The sequence below is a fragment of the Protopterus annectens genome, chromosome 7.part0 (assembly GCF_019279795.1).
Source record: "Protopterus annectens isolate FY-2018-M chromosome 7.part0, PAN1.0, whole genome shotgun sequence".
Lineage (NCBI taxonomy): Eukaryota > Metazoa > Chordata > Ceratodontiformes > Protopteridae > Protopterus > Protopterus annectens.
In genome coordinates, this window is record NC_056739.1 from 1877403484 (window position 1) to 1877430609 (window position 27126).

Genomic DNA, 27126 nt, shown 5'->3' on the forward strand with positions numbered 1-27126 from the left:
TCCTAGACAGGGCCTAGTTGTTGCCGAAGAAACCTGCACTATTTCATGTTCTAAGTCATCAGAACCAAAGGTCGTCAGAGACAGAAGAGAAGTCAAATATTTGTCAGCAAGTGTCCCACAGTAGGCATAGTAGAATTCCAAACAGAAGTACCACATGGTGTTCTACAACATGGGAGCTAAGAAGACTCATAAAGTTATGCAACTCGCATGTAAAAATGATGTTGTTCTCCCTAGATATGGGACTTCAGGGGCTGACCTACATAAGTGCAAGTAGAAGTGACCCTTAAAGAATAGTGGCCAGAAGTCTGCTGTCTTACATTAGTTCAGTTTATAGTGACACATTTGGAAAAGTAGTACATGCTTTTATGTACAGGTAGGAGGTGTATATTAGTATAGAGAAATAGATTTGTCTATAGATACTGTCTGAAACCACCAAGCATTACAAGAAAATAGATATATTACAATGCAACATGTACAAGAAATGCATGTACTCTGTCATTCAGTCACATTCAAACGTTGCTTTCTTGCTCCAGGCAATCATCTACTTCATTTTCTAAGAAATGCTGCTTACTGCATATGCCATCAAATTATTTCTCACATAAATGTATGCATTTATAGGTAGGTTTCAGTTTCATACACATTGTGAATTTCATGCTTTCAGTAACATTTGTAGTATGGACCTGCTCAGCCTATTCAGTATTGTGAAGAGAGTAATGCACTTTCAACTACAACAACCACTACCACCTAAGAACTGATTGGCTATATGGATTTCAGCCAAAGCATGGTCTGGGCACTCCTACATTTTCAGCTCAAGTATACAAACATTATCAGTGCTGTTTTACTTAGTTTGCACAAAATCGTAAGCAATAAGTGTAATAGTGTAGCAGTTAGAGTGTATGCCTTGCATGTAGTCATGCATGGTTCAAGCCTCACCAAAGCTCTTTCCATTTCATTGTTGTTAGGCTGGCTTAATGGTTAAAGGTGTTTGCCTTACAGACACAAGCTGCAGGGGTTGATTCTCACATGGGGTAATTGGGTAGACTTAAAATGGCCTGCAAGAAGAGTCAGTCTAGTATGAACCTATGTGTAGTGGTTCCTATGTGGAAAACCATCACTTTCTATGAGGTCATTTAGTTTAGCTTGGGATCTAGCAGTCCTGTCAGGTCCAGTGTTCAAACTGCTTAAAGGACAGTCAAGAGTTAAGTTTTCAACTGCAATGCTCAGACTTCCCTCCCCTCTGCTGCAGATTGCACCTAGGCCACAAGGCTTTTTTTTTGGATCTCTGTTGTTCTGTGCATTTGAAAATGGACTCTAGAGAAATATTTTTTCCACATAATGTACAGATGACTGTACTATATCTGTATAACCTTCACTGTACCTGTTTTTTACCTAACCTTCTGCATAACTAGTACTGTTCAATACCACATTCCTGACCCTGACTTTTTTTCATAACATGACAGAGAGAAGATTTGAGAAGGCCACCCCACTTAGGTTCTTCCTTCCTTCCTCTCTTCTTGCACTTAAAAAAAAAGAAAGAAAAAAAATGTTTTTGCACTTTTTTCATTTGCTTTTACTGTATTTGTGTTTCCTCCTACTTTATTTTGCTTTTCTTAAAAGTACTCAATTTAATTTTTTCTGCTGCATTTGTTACTGCTTGGTTGTAGCCTGATTAAATTGTAACTGTTATTCTAAGTATTTTTGTTTAAGCACCTGGGCTTCATACAGGCTGTCTGACATTAAGAAGGTTTGTGGTCTGCACTTTTGTGGCAGGACAGGTAGCTTCTATCCTTCTAAGCTGGGAATTGCTGATTGAAGGACCAGTGTCTGCTATTCTAAAAGTGTATTAGTTCTGGCTTAAGCACTTGGTCTTCAGGCCAGTTATTCTACATTAAGAAGGTTTGTGGTCTGCACTCTTGTGGGAGGAGAGGCTGGATTATGCCCTTCTGAGCTGGGAATTTCTGGTCACAGGCTTATTGTGACTACTTATTTGAACTGTTTCTTTCTGAAACTGGTGCGCCTTGTTGATGTAGCATAGACCAGATTCAGGCCTGCTGAATCTATCTTTGTTTGTATAACTTGAGCACTAATCCAGGCCATCATTTTTTGGAGAAGGTTCCCCTGCACCCTAGTAAGCAGGGGTGTGCAGTTAGAACTTGTCTAATTGAAGACTTCTGGTTAATTGGGTAGCTTGTTTAAATCAGTTTGTTCATTTTCTATTGTTTTATATATATATATATATATATATATATATATATATATATATATATATAAATTGGCACTTTATTCATCTGCTTTTACTGTATTTGTGTTTCTTCCTACTTTATTACTGGTGGCATTGACTACAACTCAGATCTGCGATATATAACAATAAGTATCCTTTTCTGTCCTTTTAAACTGTTTTTTTCAGTGTATCTGCTTTATTTTCTGAAAAAAAATATATATACTTGTTTCCCGCCTTTCTAAGCTAAAATAGACCAGTTTTCAGGTTAGTGCTGAATTCAGGGCTGTGTTACAAATCTCTGTGTTTGCCCATACCTTACTTGGATAGAAGGACGTTTCTCTGTTCACCTGTGAGGGAGGGGAGCTTTGAGCAGCCTATCTGTCCCTGGAGGAGTGGTTTCAGCCCAGAAATTAGTAGTTTATTGGCCATTTTGGGCTAATTTCTATCTCTTTCATTTCCCTGCTATAAATACCATAATTACCCAGTCTTGCACTCCGAGCAGAGCCTATCTATTCCTGGCTCCACAAAGTCTTCTCTTAAATTTTTCCCTTGGAACTAGACAAACTTTCAATTTAAGCACTCAAGCCATTCATTTTTCAGCCCGGCACTTGCGCAAAACTTATAGCAAGCACTTATAAACCCTAGCACTAGACCCTCCTGTACTTTACAGAAGACAAGGTTCTCTATTCAACCTTACCAGCCATCCAGTAAAACAGTTCATTGTACCTATCCAGGCATGTTCAAAGGGCAGTTTCAGGTTTACTCTCCAGTCCAACTGGTGAATCTGGGCATTTTGTGGGAATGCTACAACTGCCTCATATACACAGACAACCCCCTCCTTCTACCACCAAACACTAATGCATGCGAGAGATGCAGTTATACAGCCAAACTAGAGGCTAAGCTCTCTCAACCCAAGACTGGATCAGACAGTCAAGAGGAGAAGAGAAATACTTGCATCACACCACCAGTCTTACATAGACCCATTAAACCAGCACCGGCAAAAAACACACATAAATACATGGAAACATACAAGGAGGCTCTAAATAAAAATTTGCAAAACCAACAGAGACCTCCAAAGTCAACATCGTAGCAACCTCCACCCCCCAACACAAACCATGAAACACATACTTCACAAAACCAGTGTGCCATGCAGTCACAGCCCTTAAGGCAAAATAACATACCCAACATACTAGTAATAGGTGACTCTATAGTCAGACACACTGACGTCCCACTCACTAGGCTTTATAAGGAGAAGGTTACTGTTAGCTGCCTGCCAGATGCCAGGATCCGCCACATAACACAAGCACTCAGGTCACTCCAGAACAAGTACAGATACGACTCTGTCATTGTCCATGTTTGTGTGAATGACCCGAGCCGTACCTCCCTGGACAACATGTAAAGAGACATGGAAGAGCTCTCTGATCACATAGCCCAGGCCGGTATGACCCTGACCATAAGTAGCATCCTGCCCTCACCAAGAATGATACTACGGTATAAAGAAAAGATTTTTGATTTCAACAATTGGCTAAGTTTCTGGTGTCATTCAAAGGGGATCCAGTATCTGTTCGCCTGGGATGACATGCCCAACAAGCCACACTGCTTCGCTAGAGACGGCTTGCACCTGTCACCCTTAGGTTTTCAAATACTTGCCAAAGCTCTTGCTACCCCCATAGTGCCTTTTTTAGGTAAGGCTCAAAAGACAAACCCACCGCCGTAAATAGCAAAAGTAACAAAAAACCGAGGGTAATTCTACTCAATGCCAGAAGTCTAAACCTCAAAATGCATGCACTCGAGGCACTCCTCAGTATGTTGAAAACTGATATATGTGCAGTAACAGAAACCTGGTTTAAGGCTCAAGAGAGCACCCCAGCACTACCAGGCTACAACTCATACCATACATTTCAGCCACAGAACCCAAACTGAAATACAAAAAGCGGGGGCATATCCATATTCATCAAGGATACCCACATCTCCATGTTAGTGGCACAGCACGATGCTTCAGAGATCATCCATGTTCAACTAACAATGGGCAAAACTGCAATTCAAATTGTCGCTTGCTACAGATCACCCACCATGTCCCAGGACCCCCATTCCATGTTTCTGGAAACACTGTGAAACATAAAGTTCCTACCAAACACCCTAATATTGGGTGATTTCAATTACCCAAACATTAACTGGGAGAACTACTCAAGTACTAACTCCCTTGCCCAACTTTTCCTAGAATTTATAAACTCAAACACCCTGGTTCAGCTGGTCAGCACTCCCACCAGAGGTGACAACATATTGGACCTGGTTATCACCAACATGGGAGACCGGAGTTCCACACCAGAGGTCAACCCCTTGCTGGTTAGATCTGACCATAAACAAATCACTTTGGATATCCATATTCCGCCCCCACCCCCGGACAAGAAAGTCACCATGAAAAACTTTTCAAAAGCAAACTTCACATTACTCAAGACCGAGGTGGAACGTTTCAAAGCCCCCATGCTGAAGGATAACACTTTCCAAGCTGCAAAATCCTTTACTAATGCATTCTACGGGCAGCTACAAGAATGCATGGATCATGCCAGCCCAAGCAAAACCAAGACTCACTCCTCCAAGAAAAGGAAACCAGTCCGGTGGACTCCTGCCATAAACAAGCTATACAATAGAAGGAGGAAACTAGTACAGAAAAGAGTAAAATCCCAAGAAGGGAAGACATCCCTGATCAGTAACAGCAAGAAACTATGATCCCTCATAAAATCATCCAAGGCGAGCTTTGAAAGAAAAATTGCCAAGGACTCCAAATATAACCACAAGGCATTCTTTAGCTATGTCAAGAATCTAAGTGGCAATGCTCTGATCTGCTCGGAGTTAGTGCAGAATGGCACAAAATACACTGAACTGACTGATATCACCAACATATTGGCAGACAAGTTCAATGCAAACTTCACCCCCCTCTCACCCCCAAAAGGGCCCATAACCATACCGGAAGAATGTAGAGTCCCTGAAATCACAGACACTCAGGATAAAACAGCCCTCTCCAAAGCCAAAAACACAGCATCAATGGGACCGGAGTGTGTCCCAGGCTGCATCCTACATGAGCTCAAAGATGAACTAACCCCTCACCTAAACACACTGTTCAAACACAGCCTCTCCACAGGCTACATACCCATAGAGTGGCGCACAGCAATGGTTATTCCTCTGCACAAAGGTGGAGCCACAACAGACCCTGGGAACTATCGCCCTATAAGCCTGACTAGCTTGGTCTGCAAGACTATGGAGCGCATCATCATGGAACTCATTAACAGAGACATTGGGAACCTCCAAACACTGGACCCTACCCAGTTTGGCTTTGTTAAGGGCAGATCATGCCTCCTAAACATGGTGGACTTCTTTGAGACAGTTACCAAGGCTATAGATGAGGGAAAGGTGATACACACAGCCTACCTAGACCTCGCTAAGGCCTTTGACACCATTCCCCATTCTGGTATTATAGACAAGCTCACCAGCAGGAACATAAACCCCTACATCACAAGATGGGTTGCCAACTGACTCATGGACAGAACCCACATGGTGAGAGTTGCGAGAGCTAGGTCAGTCTCTAAACTGGTTACAAGTGATGTTCCCCAGGGCTCAGTCCTAGGACCCCTCCTGTTTGGTATATACTTCTCAGAGGTACATGCAAGCACAGGAGGACTATGGCTGACTAAGTTCACAGACGACTGCAACTAGGGGCTATAATTGACTCTCCGGCTGACACAGACATCCTCCAAAAGCGTCTCACTGAGACGGATACCTGGTGTCAAAATCATGGCCTCAAGCTAAATGCCAAAAAGTGCATAGTCATCCGCTTTGGAAAAAACAAAGTACCCACAAACTACCACGTAGGTGGTAGTCCCCTAAATACTGAAGATGTAATAAGGGATCCGGGGACCCAAGTAGATAGTAATCTCACCTTTGATAATCACATTGCCAAAGTGGTTAGAAAATCCTTCTACGTGGCCCACCTAATCACAAAAGGGTTCGCATCCAGATCAAAAGAGGTCATTGTGCCCCTCTACTCATCACTCATAAGACCCATCTTAGAGTACAACGCCCCATTTGGGATGTACCTTACAAGACACCTGCAACAGCTGGAAAGACCACAGAAATACCTCACCAAGAGGATCAATGGCCTCAAACAGATTCCCTATGCAGCTCGACTGAAGAAACTCCAGTTGTGCTCGGTTGTATACCGCTTACTCAGAAGTGATCTCTGCCTGACATACAAGGCCATTTCCAAAACAGAATTGATGGACATGCTCCACCTAAAGAAAATCTTATCCCCTCGAGCCACATGCTTTAGGGATCTAAACCTCACCACAACAATAAATAGGATGTGCTGGAAGGGTAGAATCCTGTCCCAGAGACTTCCCATGCTTTGGAACAAGATCCCAATCTACATTAGGCAGATCTCCTCACTAACACTCTTTAAAAGAAACATTGACGAGTGGATGGGAAACAGGAAGTTTACCTCGGGGATCACTTCAATGGCTCTGCTGGACAGAGGCACAGGGAACTAATCTAAGGGGGCGGAGAAAGCCAACACATTCTGGCTAGGCTTATAAATGCCTTCGGGCAGATAGCCTAGTACCCACCTATGAAAAAGATCTACTGTGTGATCTTTAGATCTTGACATAGCTAAGTGGAACACTGCATCTTTTTTTACAGCTCTCCTCTAAAGATTCCACATCCGTTGGGGTCATCACATCTCCTAAAGTCCTAGTACATATCACTGACCTTAAACTTACATTTAGCATTCATGTATAAAGGTTATTACTAAGACAAATCAGTATCAGGTCCTGGTGCATTGTAAATAAGTGTTAATGAATCCATCACTTGAATATAACTTGCAAACCCTTTATTTTCTTTACTTGCTATATTCCTCTGACATTTTCACTTAAATGTAAATACAATCTCTTTGTGAATGGAGTCTGCTATAACAAAATTGTAAGGTTTGTTTTTGACATTCTTTCTTCTTATGGTCACAGCAAATCAAGGCATATTCTGGTGGTACTTGGATATATATATTTTTTTCTTTAATAAATTATGCCTACACACAGAATCCTCTACAAAACCTACAGAACTCTTCATAATGTTTAAGTACCCACATACAAATATGGTCTCCTTCATGTCCATGTTTCAGATATGCAAAACAAGTAAATGTAACTGGGAGTCTCTGCTTTCTAGGCCATGTCTCTAAACTATAGAATAATCTTTCCCTTATGATTTATCATATTTCCTTATTCCATAGATTCAAAATGCAGCACAAAACCACTTCCTAGATATATGGGCATGTAATTTTGGGATCACCTAAGCTTTGACCTTTATTTCTACCTGTCTGCGTATTTACGCTCTTTCCTACCCATCTACCCATCTCCTTTCCTTCTTCTCAACCCTCATATTATTAATATTGCATACCCCACCATACTTGTGTTTTTTCCCAATCCTATGTCATTAAGTTAGTTGCTTTTCCTGCTTCCATTTCACCTTTCATTCTTTAATTTTAATTCCCATCACTACTGTATCTGTTATTTCTATAACTATATATTCTAGCATGTATTTGCTTTTACAGTGTAACTATGTTTAAGATATCCTGTTTTATCCCCATGACTATTTCCTGTTTCTTCCAGTCCTTTCTTGCCTTTTCCCCACCACATCTGCTCCTCTTACCCATTTTTTTATTTCTAAACTGATACCTTTTCTCCTTCTGATATATTAAAACCTGAATCTTCCTGTATACTATTAGCATATCATTTGCAATACACATAAACACATCTCTGAACTGTTTATGATTTTATTTTTACAGTCAGCATTATGACCATAAACCAGTTTATTATAGTGTCTAATATGAATTATTTATGTGCCTTTCCCATGGCTTTTTAACTTGTCCTAGCTAGTTTGCCCTGCTTGTTGCTTAAATTGTCTAGCCTCTGCTCCTGTCTAAATGTATTTAGCATTATTTTAATCCTATGATACTGGCTGATTCGAGTGACGTTTGGTTGCATTTCCCAATCAGTAAGTTATTGTGATGAATGGTCATGTACTAAAAATTGGCTTTTTCTTTTTACAAACACAAATAGAATTTTTCAATTGTTGAAAAAACTAAATTATTTTTATTCACAGGCCACAAAACAAATGTTTGAATTTTCACACACTTATCTAGTATCTACTAAGTATTTAGTAATATATGAAGTATAATGCAGTTTATCAATATTAGCAGACTAAAATTACATATTTCTTTCCTTCAAAATAGCCAGAGCTTTAACTTTTTTAAATGTATTTTTCATGGGATCAGGATTTTTCTTCTTGCATAATGGTGTTCTTTTTCTACTATTTCAGTATACTAACCAGCTTAGAGGAAATAAACACTATATACGCTTTCTGTTATTTGAATGTAAGAGTGCATACTTTTCTTGTTGTTTTTCATTTTACTCTTTAGTCCATAGAAGGATAGTGTGTTAAGAATAACTTTAGGCAACAACCCTATTTGTTTGATTAATGCATTGGTTGTTTCTATTTTCACTATATTTATTCTTCAACGATAACATTGGTTCCTTTGAAAATGGTTAATATTCTTTTAAAACTGTTAAAATATATACTCAGTATGGAAACATTTTGATCATGTGATGGTTGTTTGAGAAAATCATCGTGCAGCAAAAGGCATTTTTCTAAAATGTGCTGAAAGTAAGGTGGCTACCTAAGCTAGCTTGACCTACTCCATATTTATGTGCTCCTTGATGATACCATCAATGTGCAGGTTGTATAACTGGGGGGCATTAGATGGTCTTATCTGGGAAGAGCTCAGGTGCCCCCAGCTAATCATTATCTATCCCATGCAGTCCATGTGCAACCCAGAATTATTGTACCCTGTTTCATATGTTTGACAAACTCAAGTTATGTTTTAGGTTTGCTTGTAATATCCAGTTGCTGATATGTAGATATTTTATGTTTTGCATATGGGTACAACATATTTTATCACAATGCTATTTAACTGTGTACAGGTTCAGGTGTAAATCTAAGTTGAATAAAGAAGATGTTGAATGCAGGATATGTCGAAGTGTAATATGTGGAAGAGTAAATAAATGAGTGATCTGTACTATGGTGGTTTTGATATTTCTTTACCTTGTAAAGGTTGACTTGACCAGCTGTTCCTTGGCGTTTTGTTGTAGCATGTAGAATGCTTTGTTCATTAGAGGGATATTTCTTGATTTGGGTAGGAATTCCTTTAAGGTAATGTTACTACCTGAAGTGTACATTGTAATGACACAGTTAGCAGCCTGGTTTAAAGGACCAAGACAAAAACAAAAGTCTTGTAACTGTCTGGTGATATTTGTCATTTGCATCTCATTAAAACTGAGGGGCAAACAAGAACTTCAAATTATATTGTGTCAACTGGAAATATTGGCAAGAAGTACAGCTACAATCAGTCACAGACAGAGAAGAACTTACTATTCATGTATGGATATACACACACATATATATGTGTATATATGTGTATATATATATATATATATATATATATATATATATATATATACATATATACATATATATATATATATATATATATATATATATATATATATATTTATTTATTTATTAATTTATATATAATATGTACACACACTCACTTGTGAACAAGAACCAAGGTAAAAATGTACTGGGATTTTAAACTGAAGTTGATTAAACAATGCCTGTGTTGGGCAATAATATTGTTCACTTCAATGGGACAGGAGTTTTTACAAATTAATGTGATGCCATATGCCTAATACCATCACAGTTAGTAGGTACAAGGTTATAGATAGTATGCATAAATGAACAATGGACTCTATTGGATATTCCTTGGAGCTGGTTGCAGAGGTATTGGCCATTAAATCTGAAAATACAAGGTTGCATTTATGTAGTCGCACCACATTTGGTAATCTGATTGTGGAGGAGTGCTCCTTTAGGTGTAGTGTTTACATTCATTATATATTCACTGATAAAAAATGTATTGCTGATATGTTGATATTTATTTATTTATATACATTTTCTGTATTAAAGCACTAATTTCTATGGACCATTTTCAGACTCAGCCTGGAAGCATTGTCTGGTTAAATGACTTAGTCAGTCACACAGTTGGGCAATGGAGGCTGAGGGAATCGGGTCTATATTATATCATCGAACGCTTAAAAAAGCAAACGCTGATTGATCGACCTAATTTAAGCGATAAGCTTACAATCTCGAACTGTCAGATCAGCGATTTTTTTTCCCAAGGAAAAAAAATCGCTGATCCAAAACACATACACACAACACAAGCACACCAAACAAACAGAAATCCACACACTTGCACCTAAAATCTGATACCTAACCCTACACTAAACTATGCACACACCACTAACTACCCATGTACCTTAACCCAAACCCTAACCCTAAGGTCCGTCACTATCACACACTCACCTCACCCGCTCCCTAACCCTAACTCACTTAAATCTGCTCTAACCCTCATGTCCACTCAATCGCACACACACCTAACCCGAGCCCTAACCCTAACTCACCTAAATCACCCTAACACTCATATCCACACAATCGCACACTTAGCTGAATCCGACCGGTAACTTTCCACCATAACACTGAAAATACCGAAGCAACAGAAACGGACAACCAAATTCTTTCCCTAGGAAAAAAATTAGAGTTTCTGCTGCTTCGATATTTTGCAGTTTCGCAAAAATAAGTTCGATCAACCAGCGTTCGCTTGTTTAAGCGTTCGAGGATATAATATAGACCCGAGGGAATCAAACCCTGGACCACTGGCCATCACAGGAAAGGACTTGTAAAAGTATGTGTCTTGTGGATAGGACTTTCTTAAAAAAAGGAAAAGCCTTTCCATAAACTATATTAAGTGTTTGGCTATCTAACTGTGGAGGGTAATAGCAACATTTTTCTTTCATAGTGTGTCTGATGCAGATAAAGAGTAAGACTGCTAATAATGTTATGTGGTCTTATGTCGCTGAGATATTTGCAGATATGAATTGTCCTATAAAGTCTGACTTATACTTGTTATTTGAGCCTGCAGCAATTGCATGTTTCATTTAATTCTCCCTTTGTTAAAATTTCCAATTTGCCTTTTTTCCATCTAAAGCAAAATATTTGGTGAAGTATGCACGGTTTGGTGTTGCCTATATTGAATACTGAAGAGGCATCATTCAACTTAGCAATCAGACAATTAATGACGCTTGCTTTTCTGCCATCTACCAATATCTCATCTGCCTTTCTGGAACTTTGTTCAGTGATTCACCAAGATAGGTTACCTCTTTTCCTTTATTTGAGCAGTACTATGTCTTAGGTCATGTGAGGAAAGTATATACTTGAAGTGGTGCTCATCCATGCTTTCCACCACTGTTTGCTTCTGTGTTTTTGGAATGTTTGTGCAGTGCATCCTGATTATTTACCAAAAATCAAGTACAAGACTAGTGTTTATTATGTTGCCACTCAGCTGACCTTTGTGTAGTTATGCATTGTTTGGTAAGAGAACAAGCTTTTGCTGATGGCCTGTATCTTAGGCCACCCTCTGGGTTTTATCCTGCGCATTATTTTCAACAAGCTAGAGTGTTGTCTTTGCAACATGTTGTGGATTAACATATGGAGTATTCCACTTTGGAAGTTTTTCATTCCAAAGTGGCATCTTTTTAAAATTTTAGATCATGACTTGTGTGTTGCGTTGAAGATGCCTTTTACTTCTGTTACTAAAATAAAGCATTGCATTCATTTTCATTGATTTTTGTTTAGATTATAGTTCCCTGAGTGATCCCTTTGCCTTCTTTACTATAATGTTACTCTTACCTCATTCTGACCATCATATGATCAGAAACAACCACTTCCTATGTTTCTTCTTCTCTCCCATGTAACCCTTCTGATAATAATGCATAGACCATTTTTGTTCTGCTATATTCCTTACTATAATTAAACTGCTTTCATTACGTAGCCTAATATACCCATTCTCATCAGATCCTTACACATATTTATATCCTGAATTATTTCCTAACTTTATCCTTATGTTGCAGTTAAAATCTCCTAGTACTAATATATCCATGTTTATTGTTGCATATTTTTTTAGTTACTTCTAACAGCTCCATCATTTTCCCCCATCATCACTTAACCACAATATGTCTAAGTACCCCCTTATCTTCTCTCAAATCTGCAACAACAACCTTACCATGGAATAACTGTTGCCAAATCTAACAGTTCAAAAATGCCTTCTTTCAGAAGTACTACTATTATCTGGGATCCATATTATCCCTTACAAACAGGTCCTTAATTTTCTCTTTTTGTGTCTGTGATACCCGTTTTACATCTTGCAAACACATAATATCTGCATTTACTTGCTTAGATTATTTGCCCATATTTGTTTTCCTAAATTCATTTCTATAGTGTTAACATTCACTGCCATGATAGAAATATATCTTTTCCCTTCCTTTGCTGTTTCCTTTCTCTGTTGGGACCCATGTAATTTAAGATTTCTATGTCTGACTCTACTTCCTATTAAATTTACTTTTCATACTCCATACGATCCTTTCCTTCCGCTATATAAAATTTCATGTTTATTCTGTACTAGAATGCCACGTACATGCACTCCTTCCCACTCCTCTACTTCATAACTGTATCCCTTCCTTCTTATTCAGCCCTTCTATATCTTTTTTTTTCTGTCTCTCTTCCTAATTACTTATTTGCCCCATTTTTAGTCTGAACCATAAAGTTTATTTTCATTACTTTTTAAATTTTCTTCCTGCTCTAAAAATATCAACATCCAAACCAAAAATGGCTTGTTTCATTGCATTTTCTACATTATTTTGCACCACAGTTTTAATTGAATGCCATCCTTTTTTGCACTGTACACATCTTTTATTTAGACATTATTGAACTAAATAATTTTCTTGCCCACCAAAAAAAAACCTTTTTTGGCGTCTGCAAATATTTCTCATTTTTCCTTTGTTCAGCAATATTAATTGCATGTGTTAATGTGACACTTGCCTCCTGTCTCCTATTGTAAAAATTTCTGCTGTCATATATATATATATATATATATATATATATATATATATATATATATATATATATATTTGATTTCAAATAAAGCACGACAACTTTGCTCATACCAAACAATCATGTTTTCTTTTTCTTTCATTAAAGCTCTTGCATGAAAAAGTAGAGCTTGTCTGGGGCACACAAAAAGCTTTAGAATTACACAGTATTAACCTTCAAATAATAAATCACAAACACTTAATTTCCTAATGTATAACAGGCCTAATGTCTTTAACATTAAAGTGTAAAGATGCAACAACAGTACGCTAAAAACTACATGCTACTTGTCTATTCAGAAAAAAAAAACGTTAACAAACCTCAGGGTGTTACTGCTTTTTTCACTCTGCAGAATGTAGACATCTGTGCTGTTACTGAGACTTGGTTTAAAGTCATAGAAATTACTAGTGCAGTTCAACATTTTGACCAACAGCATCACAGACAGGGGCTAAAGATAGATGTGCCTTTTCTATGTTAGCAACAAATACAACTCCAGGTTAGCTAAACAAAATGAAAACCTGGAGTTTATCAATGTCCATGTCTCTCCATAGACAAGGTTCATTGCAATGTCCTGGTTAGCTACAGGTCACCATCTATGACCCAAGTAGCTCAGACTTTTTACCTAGACCTACTAAAGATGTTCACCACTCACTCAAATGCCCTATTCATAGTAGCTTTGACTACCCCTCTACATACTGCACAAAATACATGGTCTCTAACTCACAGGAACATTTTCTGGACTTTATTAAAACAATTGTCCTATACCAGATAGTGCACACTCCATCCAGAGGTTCCAACAAATTGGACCCCATACTCAACAAAATGTGGATACATTCCCAACCCCACTGGTATCAAGTGTATGAAGTCCTCACTGGTGAGGATGGACCTCAAAGCTGTCTCCCTTGAAATAAAAATCAACCCAGAAAACCCAATATAAGTTGTAACCGGAAGTATTCTAAAGCATACTACATTCTTTTAAATGACAGTTTGTCATAATTCACCTCTCTCCCAAACCTCGAGAACACAACTATTACCTATGCAGAATTATTTACAGAAACCTTGTACAGACATGTAAATGGCTGCACTGAAGGCGCCGTACCTTCCAGAATTAAGCCAAAATATAACACCAAAAACAAACCACACTGGAAGAATCCTTACATTAGCAGGGTATATAACAAAAGGAAAAAAAAGCCATGGCCTGAATCAGAAAAAGTAACTCTCATAGAGACAAGAAGTCTCAGATTCAAGTAAACAAAGAACTAAAAGGTCCAATAAAGGCCGGTTACAAGCCCAGGATATCCTCCTAGGCTAAGAACAATCACAAAGCCTTTTTCAGCTATGTTAGGAATCTTAAAGGGAATCCTCAGCAGCATGCAGATCTTTTGAAAATTTGACTCAACCTTCACTGACCAGGGTGACATAGCGAATCTACTGTTTGATAAGCTAAGCTCTAACTTCACTACCCATTCACCTCAACTGCCCCCTGTGAAACTCTTCTAGCATATCCTCATCAATTATCAATAGGCAGCAGGTCCTGGTGGCACTCGCTAAGGCCAAAAACACTGCTTCAGTGGGCCCCAACAATTTCACTGGTTGCCTCCTAAAACATGACCAAGCAAAACCACTTGAGGCACTCTTCAACAGCATCCTCAAAACAGATTATGTTCCAGTGGAGTGGAAGTCCACAATGGTCACCCTTCCTTTGTGAGGGTGGGCCATCAGCTGAGCCCAATAACTACAAACCCAATAGTGTGCCAAATCTGCACAGCCTTGGCATGAGTTATCATTGAATTGATCAACAAGGAGACTAGCAACCTATAGACACTGGACCCCTCCAAGTTTGGCTTCATTAAGGGAAAGTCTTGCCTACTCAACCTGGTAGACATCTTCAAGAGAGTTGCCAAGGCAATGCATGATGGGAAAATAATGCATACCACCTACCTTGATTGGGCCAAGGCATGTAATACAACACCCTACTCAGATATTGTTGACAAACTCTCAGAACTGGGAGTCATTCCCTAAATAACTCACTGGATTGCTGGCTGGGTTACACATATGACCCGAGAAGTCAGGATTAGTGAGAACACCTCCACCAGGTGACTAGCCACCAAGAGAGTACCTCAGGCCTCCATGTTGGTCCTGCCCCTGTTTGTCATCTACTTTTTGGAAGTCAAAGGTAATGCCAAAGGGCTCAGGTTCACAAAGTTTGCAGATGACTGTAAATTGGGAGCTAGTATAGATTCCCCCATGACACAAATATCCTACAAGGATTGCCTTACACAAACAAATGACTGGTGTCTAAACACATAATAAAGTTCAAAGCAAAGAAATGGATTATAATGCCTTTTGGTGAATCATCCAGCCAAGCTAATCACTCCATTAATAAAACACTCTTAAGAGCTGACTGAATAGTTAAGGATCTGTTGCCCAACCTTCAAGCAAGGGTATGGCACACTGGTCCAAAGAACCTATAGTATCCCTCTGTTCAGCCCTTATCAGACCCATCATTGAGTACAGTGCTCCCTTTGACATATATCTAACCAGGTACTTGCAATCATTGGAACACTCTCAAAGGTTCCTCACCAGGAGACTCTAGGGTATGAATAACTTTTCCTACACAGATCACTTTAAGGCCCTGTCTCTGTTCTCACTCTCCTACAGGCTCCTGAAAAGTTGTCTATGCCTTGCCTATAAGGTATGCTCAGATCCAGCTCTGATGGATCTCTTGCACATCTGCAAAACAAACAGCACAAGAAATACTAGATGCAAGGACCTGGACTTTGCCTGTGACATAAATAGAACATGCTGACCGATACCTGTTTCAAAGGATACCTATGCTACGGAATAAGCACTCCACCTACATGAAGCAGAGTCAATCCCTGACCTTATTTAAACAAAATCTTCATCACTGGATGGGAAATTGCAAATTCACCCTCGGTCTTGCTCCCATGTCTCTGGTAGATAGAGGTCGACAGCAAGCAAATTAATCCACAATTAACTCCCCCCACCTCCCATGTAGCCCTAAGTTACCTCCTTACTAAGATAATCCACCAGACAGGCATCCAAGGAATTGAAGCACATAAACTGAGTTGCGTTACTCATATAGCCTTTTAAAGACCCTGGTGGATCATAGTTATGTAAAAAACTATGACTCTGTGAACCTGGAGATGTTCCATTTTTTGCAATATTCTCACAACTGGTTTCCTCCTTTCTCTTGTTTTGTGCACTGCTGCATAGTAATTGAATTGCTGCCCAGAGTTTACAGCCTGAGCATCTGAATGCCTGTGTTTAGTACAAATCATTGTAATGCACAGTATTGTGTTGCACAACCTCATCAGTAGTTTCTCCATTACTGCGACATTCCACTTCACTTTCTGAATTTGCCAGGACCATTAAAAGCAGTCTCAATTTACAAATCAGCCAACTCTTACACTGAACTACTTCCAAAAACAGTCACAGTTTTAGTATCTGATGATCAAACTTCCTTCTATGACCAAGACAAATTCATCTTTGACCACAAACATATCTGCAAACTATGAATCTACTACTTGTCCAGGAGCATTGTCCTTTATTCCACATTCTGCAGTCTTCTGTAGCTTTTCTCTGGCTACAGCCATGTCCTCTGGCCAAATTTCTCATACTTAGTATTAATACCACCTTAGGACTCCATTAACCCACTCAGCAAAGAGTAAATACATACATAAATATTAGGACCTCAATTTTATTTGGCCTGACAAAAAATAAGTAAATATTTTTTGTCTTATATAAAATATCCAAGAATCAATTAAAAGACTGTTTACTTGTTGTAAATACATCTCCTATGTTTGTACTGAATAAGCAGTGCTGTGGCTAACTCATCTAGTCCCCAGTGTCAGATCCTGACTGACCTGCACCCTCAGCTGCTAAGCTAATGAAAAAAAAAAAAAAAAAAATATATATATATATATATATATATATATATATATATATATATATAAAAGGATCCATCTCTTAGTCTGGTGTTCCATGCCAAAATCCATTCCCCACCCCTGCCCCCTCAGCTCTTCAGCTGAACAACAAATAAAAAAAAGGATGGGGGGACTTCTACTTTTAAACTGTAGTAAGCCAATTGCTAAATTTGTAGTAAAAAAATTGCTATAGCCTGACACACAACACTGAAGTGCATTTCAGTGTCAGCATGCAGTAATGCCAATATAGAAAAAAAAAAAAAAATAAGTTTGCACGATGCGCACTTTTTTATTGTGGGCCTTCATACCTTGTTGCTGCTCCTCTGTAAATACATTGTACTACTTCAAGTATTCTGTTTTCTTTTTTTTTATTTTTTAAATTTTAGCGTCTTCTTTGGTTAGCTTTTAATTGATAAAGTGGATAACCTATGCTTGTTACATAGAATTTTATCTCAGAAGGCCATTAAAGCCCGAATACTATTAGTATTAAATAAATTATGTCTAAGCATGTTTTACAAAGTTTAAGCTGTTGTCTGTCATCCTTCTTATATATTTAATGATCGTTGCTTATAAAATAACTACTTACTCTGAAGTTATAAATGTACTTTTTTGCTATGTCTCATTATGCTAGACTTACCGACAGTAAAGGTACAGATGTTCTTATTATACCAGACATGTACCAGAAGTGAAAGCTTTACATGTTTTATGGAAGGAAATGTGCTTCCCAGACTGCAATTATCAGCATATTTTGTTATCCAGACTCCACTTTCCACTTTTATGAATGAGAATTTTAGTCCAAAAAGAACTGTAGAGCACTACATGTAAGCCCCTGTGAGATGCACAGGAACCCTCTCTATTTGAACTTGATTTGTTGTGTTGTTTATTCAGTATTTTACTCTTTGAATTAATGCCTTTCTTTTGCCATTTCTTCCTGTAAGGGAATAATGTTGAATCCTGTATCACTTTCAAATAACCTGCATGTACTATCAGCCTGTTATAAAGTGTCGACATTGTCTCTTCAAACAATGTCAGAAGATCCCACCACGCCCTTAACAAAATAAAAAAAGAAGACATAATGATTCATGTATATAACAGATGTAGGTTGCCTGTCTCATTCTAGATATGTATCATTATGAGTTTTTTCAATGATTTTATTTAACAAGCAAGTCAAACTACTGGTTGTAATGTTGTTTGGGTCTGCTCTGTACCCTTGCCTTCGGTAATTGGTACCACTAAATACTGCTGGTATAGTTCAGAGATCTGTCTATGTGTTAACATTTTAACATGATGTATAGGGGTTTAATTATGTTTCCTTGGACCCTGTATTGGAAACTATTACTTGTCATTAGACACTGCTTCCTTTTCCACAAAACATTATAGAGTTTTTGTAGTTATTGTGACTAGTTTACTAGAGCACAAAATATATTCTTTTGTACATATCTGAAATAATCATCAACATAAATGCCAACACAAGACAATTCACTCATAAAACAGCCATAAATAAACTTCTCAGGACATAGTATACCAAATAGACAGTGACCTTTGCAGCATCACAGAGTCCACCTCAGTCAATCTGCCTGGACCAACGTCTGTTAGCATAACCTCAGTACCCCCTCAGGCTAACTAAGCATAGTGTTAATATCCACTTACTTGCCCAGTCATGTACCTTTTATAGATTTAGGCCAAATGCACCACCTGTAGTCATAGAGATACCTGCATACTTTTGTGCCGGGGGATGTAAAGTCACTAACATCAAGTGCCAGAGCAAGTAAATCCATGGAACAACTGGGACATACTTTCTCTGGTTCCACAGAACAACATGTTTTTTTTCTGCAAGTATATTTGTAATATCCTGCAGTTATGTGATCACTTCTTTATTTATGCATAGCATGTTATATTCACAGTTTCACCTTTTAATTTTGCAATACAGTTGAAATATATTTTATTTTTGAACTCTGTTTTTGAAATCTATCAGACCAATAGTTAGAGAGGGAATATTTGATAAGAAAAAGAAAAAAGTTCTTGATTTTGACTTGCTTTTATGATCAGGCAGGATTTTGAAAGCTTGGTAGTACATCTTCTTCCATTGCATCTTTCTAATTGTTTGATCCCACCAATTCTTTTAATTGCCTCTATATTTTCTCGTAATAAAATGTATTTATTTTATAACTCATTCATAGTATACTGAGCAGGCTTATTAGACTTGTTAAGGGTTCGAACCCAAATGTTATTTTTAAGTATGTGATGTATTGCATCACAGCTTCCACTGGTTAAAATGTTTCACATATGCCATTTCTGTTTTTAATTAGACTCTGAAGGAGCCTAGTGTCTTGGCCCGCAAAGACTTCCAAAGAGAAGCTGAACTTTTGACAAACCTACAACATGAACACATTGTGAAGTTTTATGGGGTTTGTGTGGATGGAGACCCTCTAATTATGGTATTTGAGTACATGAAGCATGGAGACCTTAATAAATTTTTAAGGTAAGAAAGACTTTGTAAATGAAACATGAGAAGCACAATGAACATTGGGAGCCATGAAAAAAATGTTTACAAGACTATAATTCTGAAATAAACTGAGGGATAAACTGACATTGTTTAAGACAACAGGCTGATAGTAGGAAAAAAGGTGCATCTCTTTTTAACAACGAATGTAGGAAATCCCAATTGTGAATTATGATGTCTATTTTATCTTGCCACAGAAATGATTTGACGACAACTACTGAATTTATCTGTTTAATAAATTTGAAAAGCATTCAGCAGCTACAAGTTAAGCACCTGTGGTGTCTCAGAAACGTTGACAAAAGGGTGATATTTGAATTACCCTACTGGTGGTTTAAGATTCAGTTGTCCATTGTCAATTCCTTGAGGCTCAGTTTCCAAAGGTTCTGACTGACAGCATAGAAAATGACAGTCAGCAAGATATGCTGGCAGTGATGTAATTTTTTTTGGCGGGTGGGTCCTCCTTCTTCCTTGTTCTTATTATGGATTCTGTATATATAAGTTTGTAGGGGGGAGTAAAGTGTGGCCTGCCCACTGCAAAAAAAAAAAAAAAAAAAAAAAAAAGAAAAGCAGTTAAACTTCATTTTTTTGTTTGTTTGTTTGCTTTAGTAAATGTTTTGGTGATCAGAATGTGGTGATTCAGTCATTGGTGGTTTTGTCTTTGGGAATTCATAGTAGAAGAGATGGTTATTTATTTGTTTACTTCTTTACTTACCAGCCTGGGTAATATTAGCAATATGTACTCCACGAGCAATTGTATCAGCCATTTTGCATTCATCAGTTTATAGCTGAACTGATTCAAGTAACTATACCCATTGATTTAAAAGAACTGTTTGCAAATAGATGTTGGGAAATAACACTAGAAATCTGAAGGGTATATCTGAAGTCTTGAGTCTCATTTTTAGGAAACTGGTCTATAACTGCACTGTAAATCTTTTAGGGATAGTAGTTGTGCATAGGTCTTGCATGGAGTATGTGCAATAAAAGGAATACCAGGGATAACCCTTTAGATAGTAATAGTCACTGGGACGCAAGGATTGCATATCAATATAAATCTTACAAAGCTTGAATAATCCATGTCCTTTCTTGTCTGTAAGAGTTATTATTAGAATTAAGAGACCTGTGCCATTATTAAAATGAAAGAAGCTTACCAATCTGCATGGCCTAGACTTAGTCAAATGCAACATGAATCTTGTTCCTGTAGAGAGCTTCTTTTCCTGCTGAGCACCAACTCACTCTTAAGGGCAGCCAGATCACCTGTACTGCTGTTTCATTGTTTCTGAAGTAAAAGATGTGTAATATGTTTCAGAGAGTCCATCATATTACAGGGCCAGACTATAGACTTGCCTTGACTGCCCTCAGGATAAAATGTCATCCAAGTAAATAGAACTGTGCATACCTCTATATGTTCACATGGATTTGTGATGAGTCACTGAATGTTATTAAAGTGAATACTGCTTGAACAAATAATAAGCAGAAAAACTGCTCTTAAGGAAAAGCCAAGCAAACAATTAATTCCTTATTAATTATTTATTCTGAAGGTAAAAGCCCCCTGCACACAGATTGTGGGGGTGCTTCTATATCCCTTCAAGTTATATACTCAAACTCTGCAATCACAAAGTATTGGAGAAAAGTACAATCTGAATTATTGCTGGAAGTGTTTTTTTCAGTGCTCTTTATTTGCCATGAATGGCATTGCCTTCTGTTGTTCAGCAAATCCACTCGATCCTGCTCTGATTATCTGCAAACAGCTTCTATACCTTTCCTCAGATACCTTCAATAGTCACAGCAGCCGTGAAAATTCCAGGTAGCCAGTGGCAGTGAAAATTCCAGGTAGCCACTGGCGATATTGAGAAGCATACTAGGAGCCACTAGTTGTTTGCTTTCATCCTGCAGTTTTTAAAATGGTACTAAAGCCAGTGGTCACAGTTATGTGAGTAGGTGCCCCGCTCCTGTACCATCCATCCCAGATATATTAGATGTTTTTAGCAAATCTGCAATATGTAAGAAGCATAATTGTGGCAATGATGACTTAAATAAAGTTGCAAAATGAAAAAGAAAAAAGACACAGCTGTTCGATAATGCATAGATTTGTATCAGGGCTATTTTTATAGATGACAATGCGAATCCTAAAAGAGCATGTGAAACATACCCTAAAACTTCTTATGTTATTACGTGCTCCCTCTGAGACTATGCCCTTTCTAATCATTCCCATATATGATTTAGACAACAGAGTTTTGAATGACAGTATCAATGCATTCCAAGCCTGATTCAAGGGATTCAAGGGAGTCAGTATAATTCATAGTAGATTTCAGAGTTCTTAAGCAGATATCTAGAAGTTCAGGTGGAGGCACTGCAATACAGGCCATTTGTTTTCAAAAACATGTTGAAAACCAGTCTGAATTCCAAACTAATTTTGAATTGATGGTAAGTCAACAGTATTTTAAAGACAGTTAGCTAAATGTAGGTTGACTGATGTTACTATCTTTATTTTAGATGGCATGATGACAAAACATAAACGCAAACAGAAATAAAATCTGTGTCAAGGACTGTGTCAAAAACATCAAATAAAAAAAATAATATGTAGTTGTGTTTACAATAAACTTGCTGGTGCACTGACTGTAAAAGCACTGATGCCACAGCTGGATTAAATTCTGCTATGAAGTGTTGAATTATATATACTAACTCCATGGTCACACCAACTCAAAGAAGGGACAAATCTCCCCAAACAAGGGCATCATTGCTGGAGCACATTTAGATATTGTATAGATAATAATTTCCTGTGAACAACAGCAAAAAACGTTATGCTTCTAGGCATCTTTTTCTTCAGACAAGAGATGCATGTGGAATTTTACCTCTGCCATCTTTAAAGGAGACATTGGATTAAAATAGCAAACATATTTATAAAACATCTAAAAATGGATGCCACTTTCTTCTGATACTATTATTAATAAATCTGAGTTTTATAGTGCAATCTGAGTCAAATATAGTGCAATCTTTTGTCAATAATTTACTACTACCAATTTATGTTATCTAGCATGTGCCCAACCTACAACTCAGAAAGACAAGGTTTTCAGACATTGTTTTAATTAATTTACCAGACCCTGTCATATAAATGTTTTCAGTAACCACACATAGTTTCTTCTTTTTTTTCCTTTTTTATTTTTTTTTTTGCTTTTAGAGTTGCAGATTAGGCAGACTACTAGTTTTTGCACCTGTACTTAATTATGGATGCTTAGTCTTGTCACGTTCATATTTACACTCAGTAAAGAATCATTTAATTTCAGCAGCCATTCCATACAAATTCAGCTCAGGTACACACCATTAAAAACTGCATAAAGACACTCAATTATTTAAACAGATAAGGCAATATTATAATGAAAGATTGAGAGGCTACCTGAACTGTAGGGAACTCAACAGCATGACTAAAGGTGTGCAGAGCTTCAATCCTCTCAGCAGCAAACTACAGGTATAATAATTTTAGTTAAATAGAAACAGTTTACCTCCAAAATGTTATTATTAATTAAAATTCCACAAGAATGTAACTCTTAAAAATAAAAATACACATATCAGTTAGAGTGAAATAAAATAACTGAATAACTCAGTGATGAAATAAATGTTTTGTGGCTTTCATCCACTAGCATCTCTCTTTTCTATTTTTCCATTTTCTGGAGATTACACAGGTAAAGTAATTGCTGCTATAAAGATTAGACTAAAAAGACTCAAGCTTGCATACATTCACCTCCTTCAAAGCTTCTGTCACAAAACTGTCTGTTTAAATGGCACTTGCATTTCATAAACAGTTATTATGGTGCTTCTATGGCTATATAGACTGCTGTTTAAGTTGCAACCTCATCAGATTGTTATCTTGGGTTGCTGTTTAAGTTGCAACCTCATCAGATTGTTATCTTAGGTTGCTGTTTAAGTTGCAGCCTCATCAGATTGTTATCTTAGGTTGCTGTTTAAGTTTCAGCCTCATCAGATTGTTATCTTGGGTTGCTGTTTAAGTTGCAACCTCATCAGATTGTTATCTTGGGTTGCTGTTTAAGTTGCAACCTCATCAGATTGTTATCTTGGGTTGCTGTTTAAGTTGCAACCTCATCAGATTGTTATCTTGGGTTGCTGTTTAAGTTGCAACCTCATCAGATTGTTGCAACCTCATCAGATTGTTATCTTGGCTTGCTATCTTGGGTTGCTGTTTAAGTTGCAACCTCATCAGATTGTTATCTTGGGTTGCTGTTTAAGTTGCAACCTCATCAGATTGTTATCTTTGGTTGCTGTTTAAGTTGCAACCTCATCAGATTGTTATCTTGGGTTGCTGTTTAAGTTGCAACCTCATCAGATTGTTATCTTGGGTTGCTGTTTAAGATGCAACCTCATCAGATTGTTATCTTGGGTTGCTGTTTAAGTTGCAACCTCATCTGATTGTTATCTTGGGTTGCTGTTTAAGTTGCAACCTCATCAGATTGTTATCTTGGGTTGCTGTTTAAGTTGCAACCTCATCAGATTGTTATCACGGGTTGCTCTTTAAGTTGCAACCTCATCAGATTGTTATCTTGGGTTGCTGTTTAAGTTGCAACCTCATCAGATTGTTATCTTGGGTTGCTGTTTAAGTTGCAACCTCATCAGATTGTTATCTTGGGTTGCTGTTTAAGTTGCAACCTCATCAGATTGTTATCTTGGGTTGCTGTTTAAGTTGCAACCTCATCAGATTGTTATCTTGGGTATTTTTTTGTCACTTATGTGTTTTCCAGTGCATGAAAACAGGATACTCACAAAACTTACGGCAACATAGTGAGTTTTGTTGTAAGAGAAGAAGCAGTTAGTGGGGGGAAAAGTTGCTCAATGGCATGCAGGTAGGCTATTCTGGAAGTAGAAATCAGCACATCTTAAGTTACTCAGCACAAACCAGCAAATTAGGAGTGCTTCTCTCATCAAAAGAAAACAGGTCTGGGCTCTGAAAGGTCAGAGCAGTGATAAAGAAGGACAATAGATGCTGGGAAAGTTTCAGTTGGCCACAGAGAACATACTCTCATCATATAATTCCAACAATGAAACCCCAGTTTTCTTTATTTCTATGACAGAAGTAAGGACAGTCAATGCTGATAATCACGCTGCTACTACTGGGATGACATCAGTTCAGGATTCATTGCAAAGCAGATGCAATCCATTGACACAGATGCATAATAAACTTGCTTAGGCTTTTAAGTGAAGAAATACAGGATTCTGGTATGGTAGATGACTGCAGAGTGTTATATCTGTTGAAGGCTTGAGACATGTATTTAGTCACAATAAACTTTAAGTAGTTTCCTCAGGTTCAGCGAATATCACAGTATCAACAGATGCAGTATCTTGTGTAATATCTGGACACACAGCTGTAGTCCATTTGGTGGCTCTGGTCCCCTCTTCCTCATCATTTGCATTTTAGCACAACAAAGTAGATGGGACAGTTTAAGGATGGACTGAAAACCTTTTGTATGGAGGTAAAGCACCACTCAAGAAAAATGGATGATACTGTGAAAAAGGAGCTGAAAAAATTTTGATCACATTATTCTTAAATCCTACATAAGGTTTCACTTCTGGAATAAGGATTCCCTGTGGGCATTTAAGGATCAAGGACAGGCAAAACAGACTAGGTAAAGAATTGCTTTTCTGTTACTGTGGAAGGGTGAAAGGTGCACTGAGAAAATGACCCTTAACAACTTGGCTTTGTCTGAGGAAGATGATGTCTACAGAACCTAACCAGCCTCTGTGTTCAGTCTACCCAGTCTACCCAGCCTATCCAGATCTGGCAAAGCATCTGATGCTGTCCATATTGTGGTAAATATGCTAAGAGATCAAAATATATATATATATATATATATATGGATGGTAAGGTGAATAACAAACTGTGTAAAAGGTGGCACCCACATAATTAAAATAGCATGTGCCATCTCAGAAAGCAAGAAAGTAACTAGAACTTGTACTTCTGGGATCAGAGCAGGGACGCCACCTCTTTGGCATATATTTCTCTACCTTCAGACATTCAATCCAGATCTATGCAATAGCGTAGCTAGAATGGGACAAATGGTGCAACTGCCACGGGTCCAAAGTGTTAGGGGGCATGATCGGCTGTCCAAGACCGACCATGATCACTCTTTCGTGCATACCAACTTTTAAAAGCCAAAATTACATTTCTGGTCAAAGGAGTCCTGTAGCACACTCTCTGTTCTCTAAACTGTAGCAACTGCCTGTTACATGCTTGCAAGCTGTTTGCTACATTTCAAAAAAAAATTGTTTGCATCTTTTTTTTTAACTAAAAACTGAGTGCTGTAGTGCTCTGTACAGGGTAAAAATTGCAAGTTTGCTACAGATTAAAAGAACAAAAAATTATTTGTTTCTTTTTTTTAACTAAAACCTGGGAGCTGTAACTCTTTCTGTGGAGTATAAACTGCAGCAAGTACTTGCTACATTTGTAGTAAGTAGTTTGCTACAGTTTAAAAGACTAGAGAAAATATTTTTACCCTTCAATTAAAATCAGAGAAAGTAGGGGCACGGCACAGAAATAAGACCTGATTGACAGTTGCATTTCAGGAACACTAAGTACATAACTGTGAGCCATTTTCCATTGAGCGATCTGAGGCAGGAAAAGTAGTTGGAGGTCAGAGGAAGGATGAACAGTAGAACCTGGTAGGCTCGTTGGCTCCTGTATTTCATATCAATTTTTTTGGGGCTTTTATATTAAAGGTCTGGGGCAGGTGGGAGCGGATGTATATCTGGCTACCTGGTCAGAGTGCCAGTCCAAGCAGTTAAGGTGACAAGAAGCCACAATGCATATAGTCCCAGGCAATACAAGGCCAGTTATGTCTCTGGCTCTGTGGTTGACAAAAATTCTGATTACTGCAAGTTGGGTGTTTTTGTCTAATTATCCCTTAATGAGATGTCAATAAAATAACAACTAATCCTCACTAACCAATTATTGTATCCAAAAAGAACTAATATAAAATGCAAAAATGTGGAGTATTGTTGAGTTTGGCAAAAAAAAATCTTTTTCCTGGAACTTACAATATAGCTTACAATTCACTCAAAATGGACACATCAATCAGGGATCTTGGCACCTGGGTTGACATCCCCCTCTCTTTGACTACTGTGCATTAGTACTAGTCAGGATATCCTTCACTTTCTTCTATTTAGCACAACTGATATCTAAAGACATAACATTCAGAAAGAAAGGCATTATTGTGCCATTGTACTATGTTCTATTTGGAACAACTGTATAGTACTATACCCCCATTTTTATGTACCTGTCCAGACACATTGGGCATATAGGAAGACCCCCAGCATTTCCAAGCCAAGAAGATTAGTGATCTAGAAACCCTGTGCTACCAGTACATGAT

At 37.9% G+C, this 27126-nt stretch overlaps 1 protein-coding gene across 3 annotated transcripts in view; it reads left to right on the forward strand.

The window, feature by feature from the left end:
* NTRK3 (neurotrophic receptor tyrosine kinase 3) overlaps positions 1–27126 on the forward strand; it is a 3522805-nt gene that overhangs the window by 2881449 nt on the left and 614230 nt on the right. For all 3 annotated transcript variants that reach the window (XM_044078359.1, XM_044078358.1, XM_044078360.1), the window contains exon 15: positions 19560–19732. In XM_044078359.1, coding sequence (XP_043934294.1) covers positions 19560–19732 — 173 coding nt within the window. The remainder of the gene's footprint in view (positions 1–19559; positions 19733–27126) is intronic.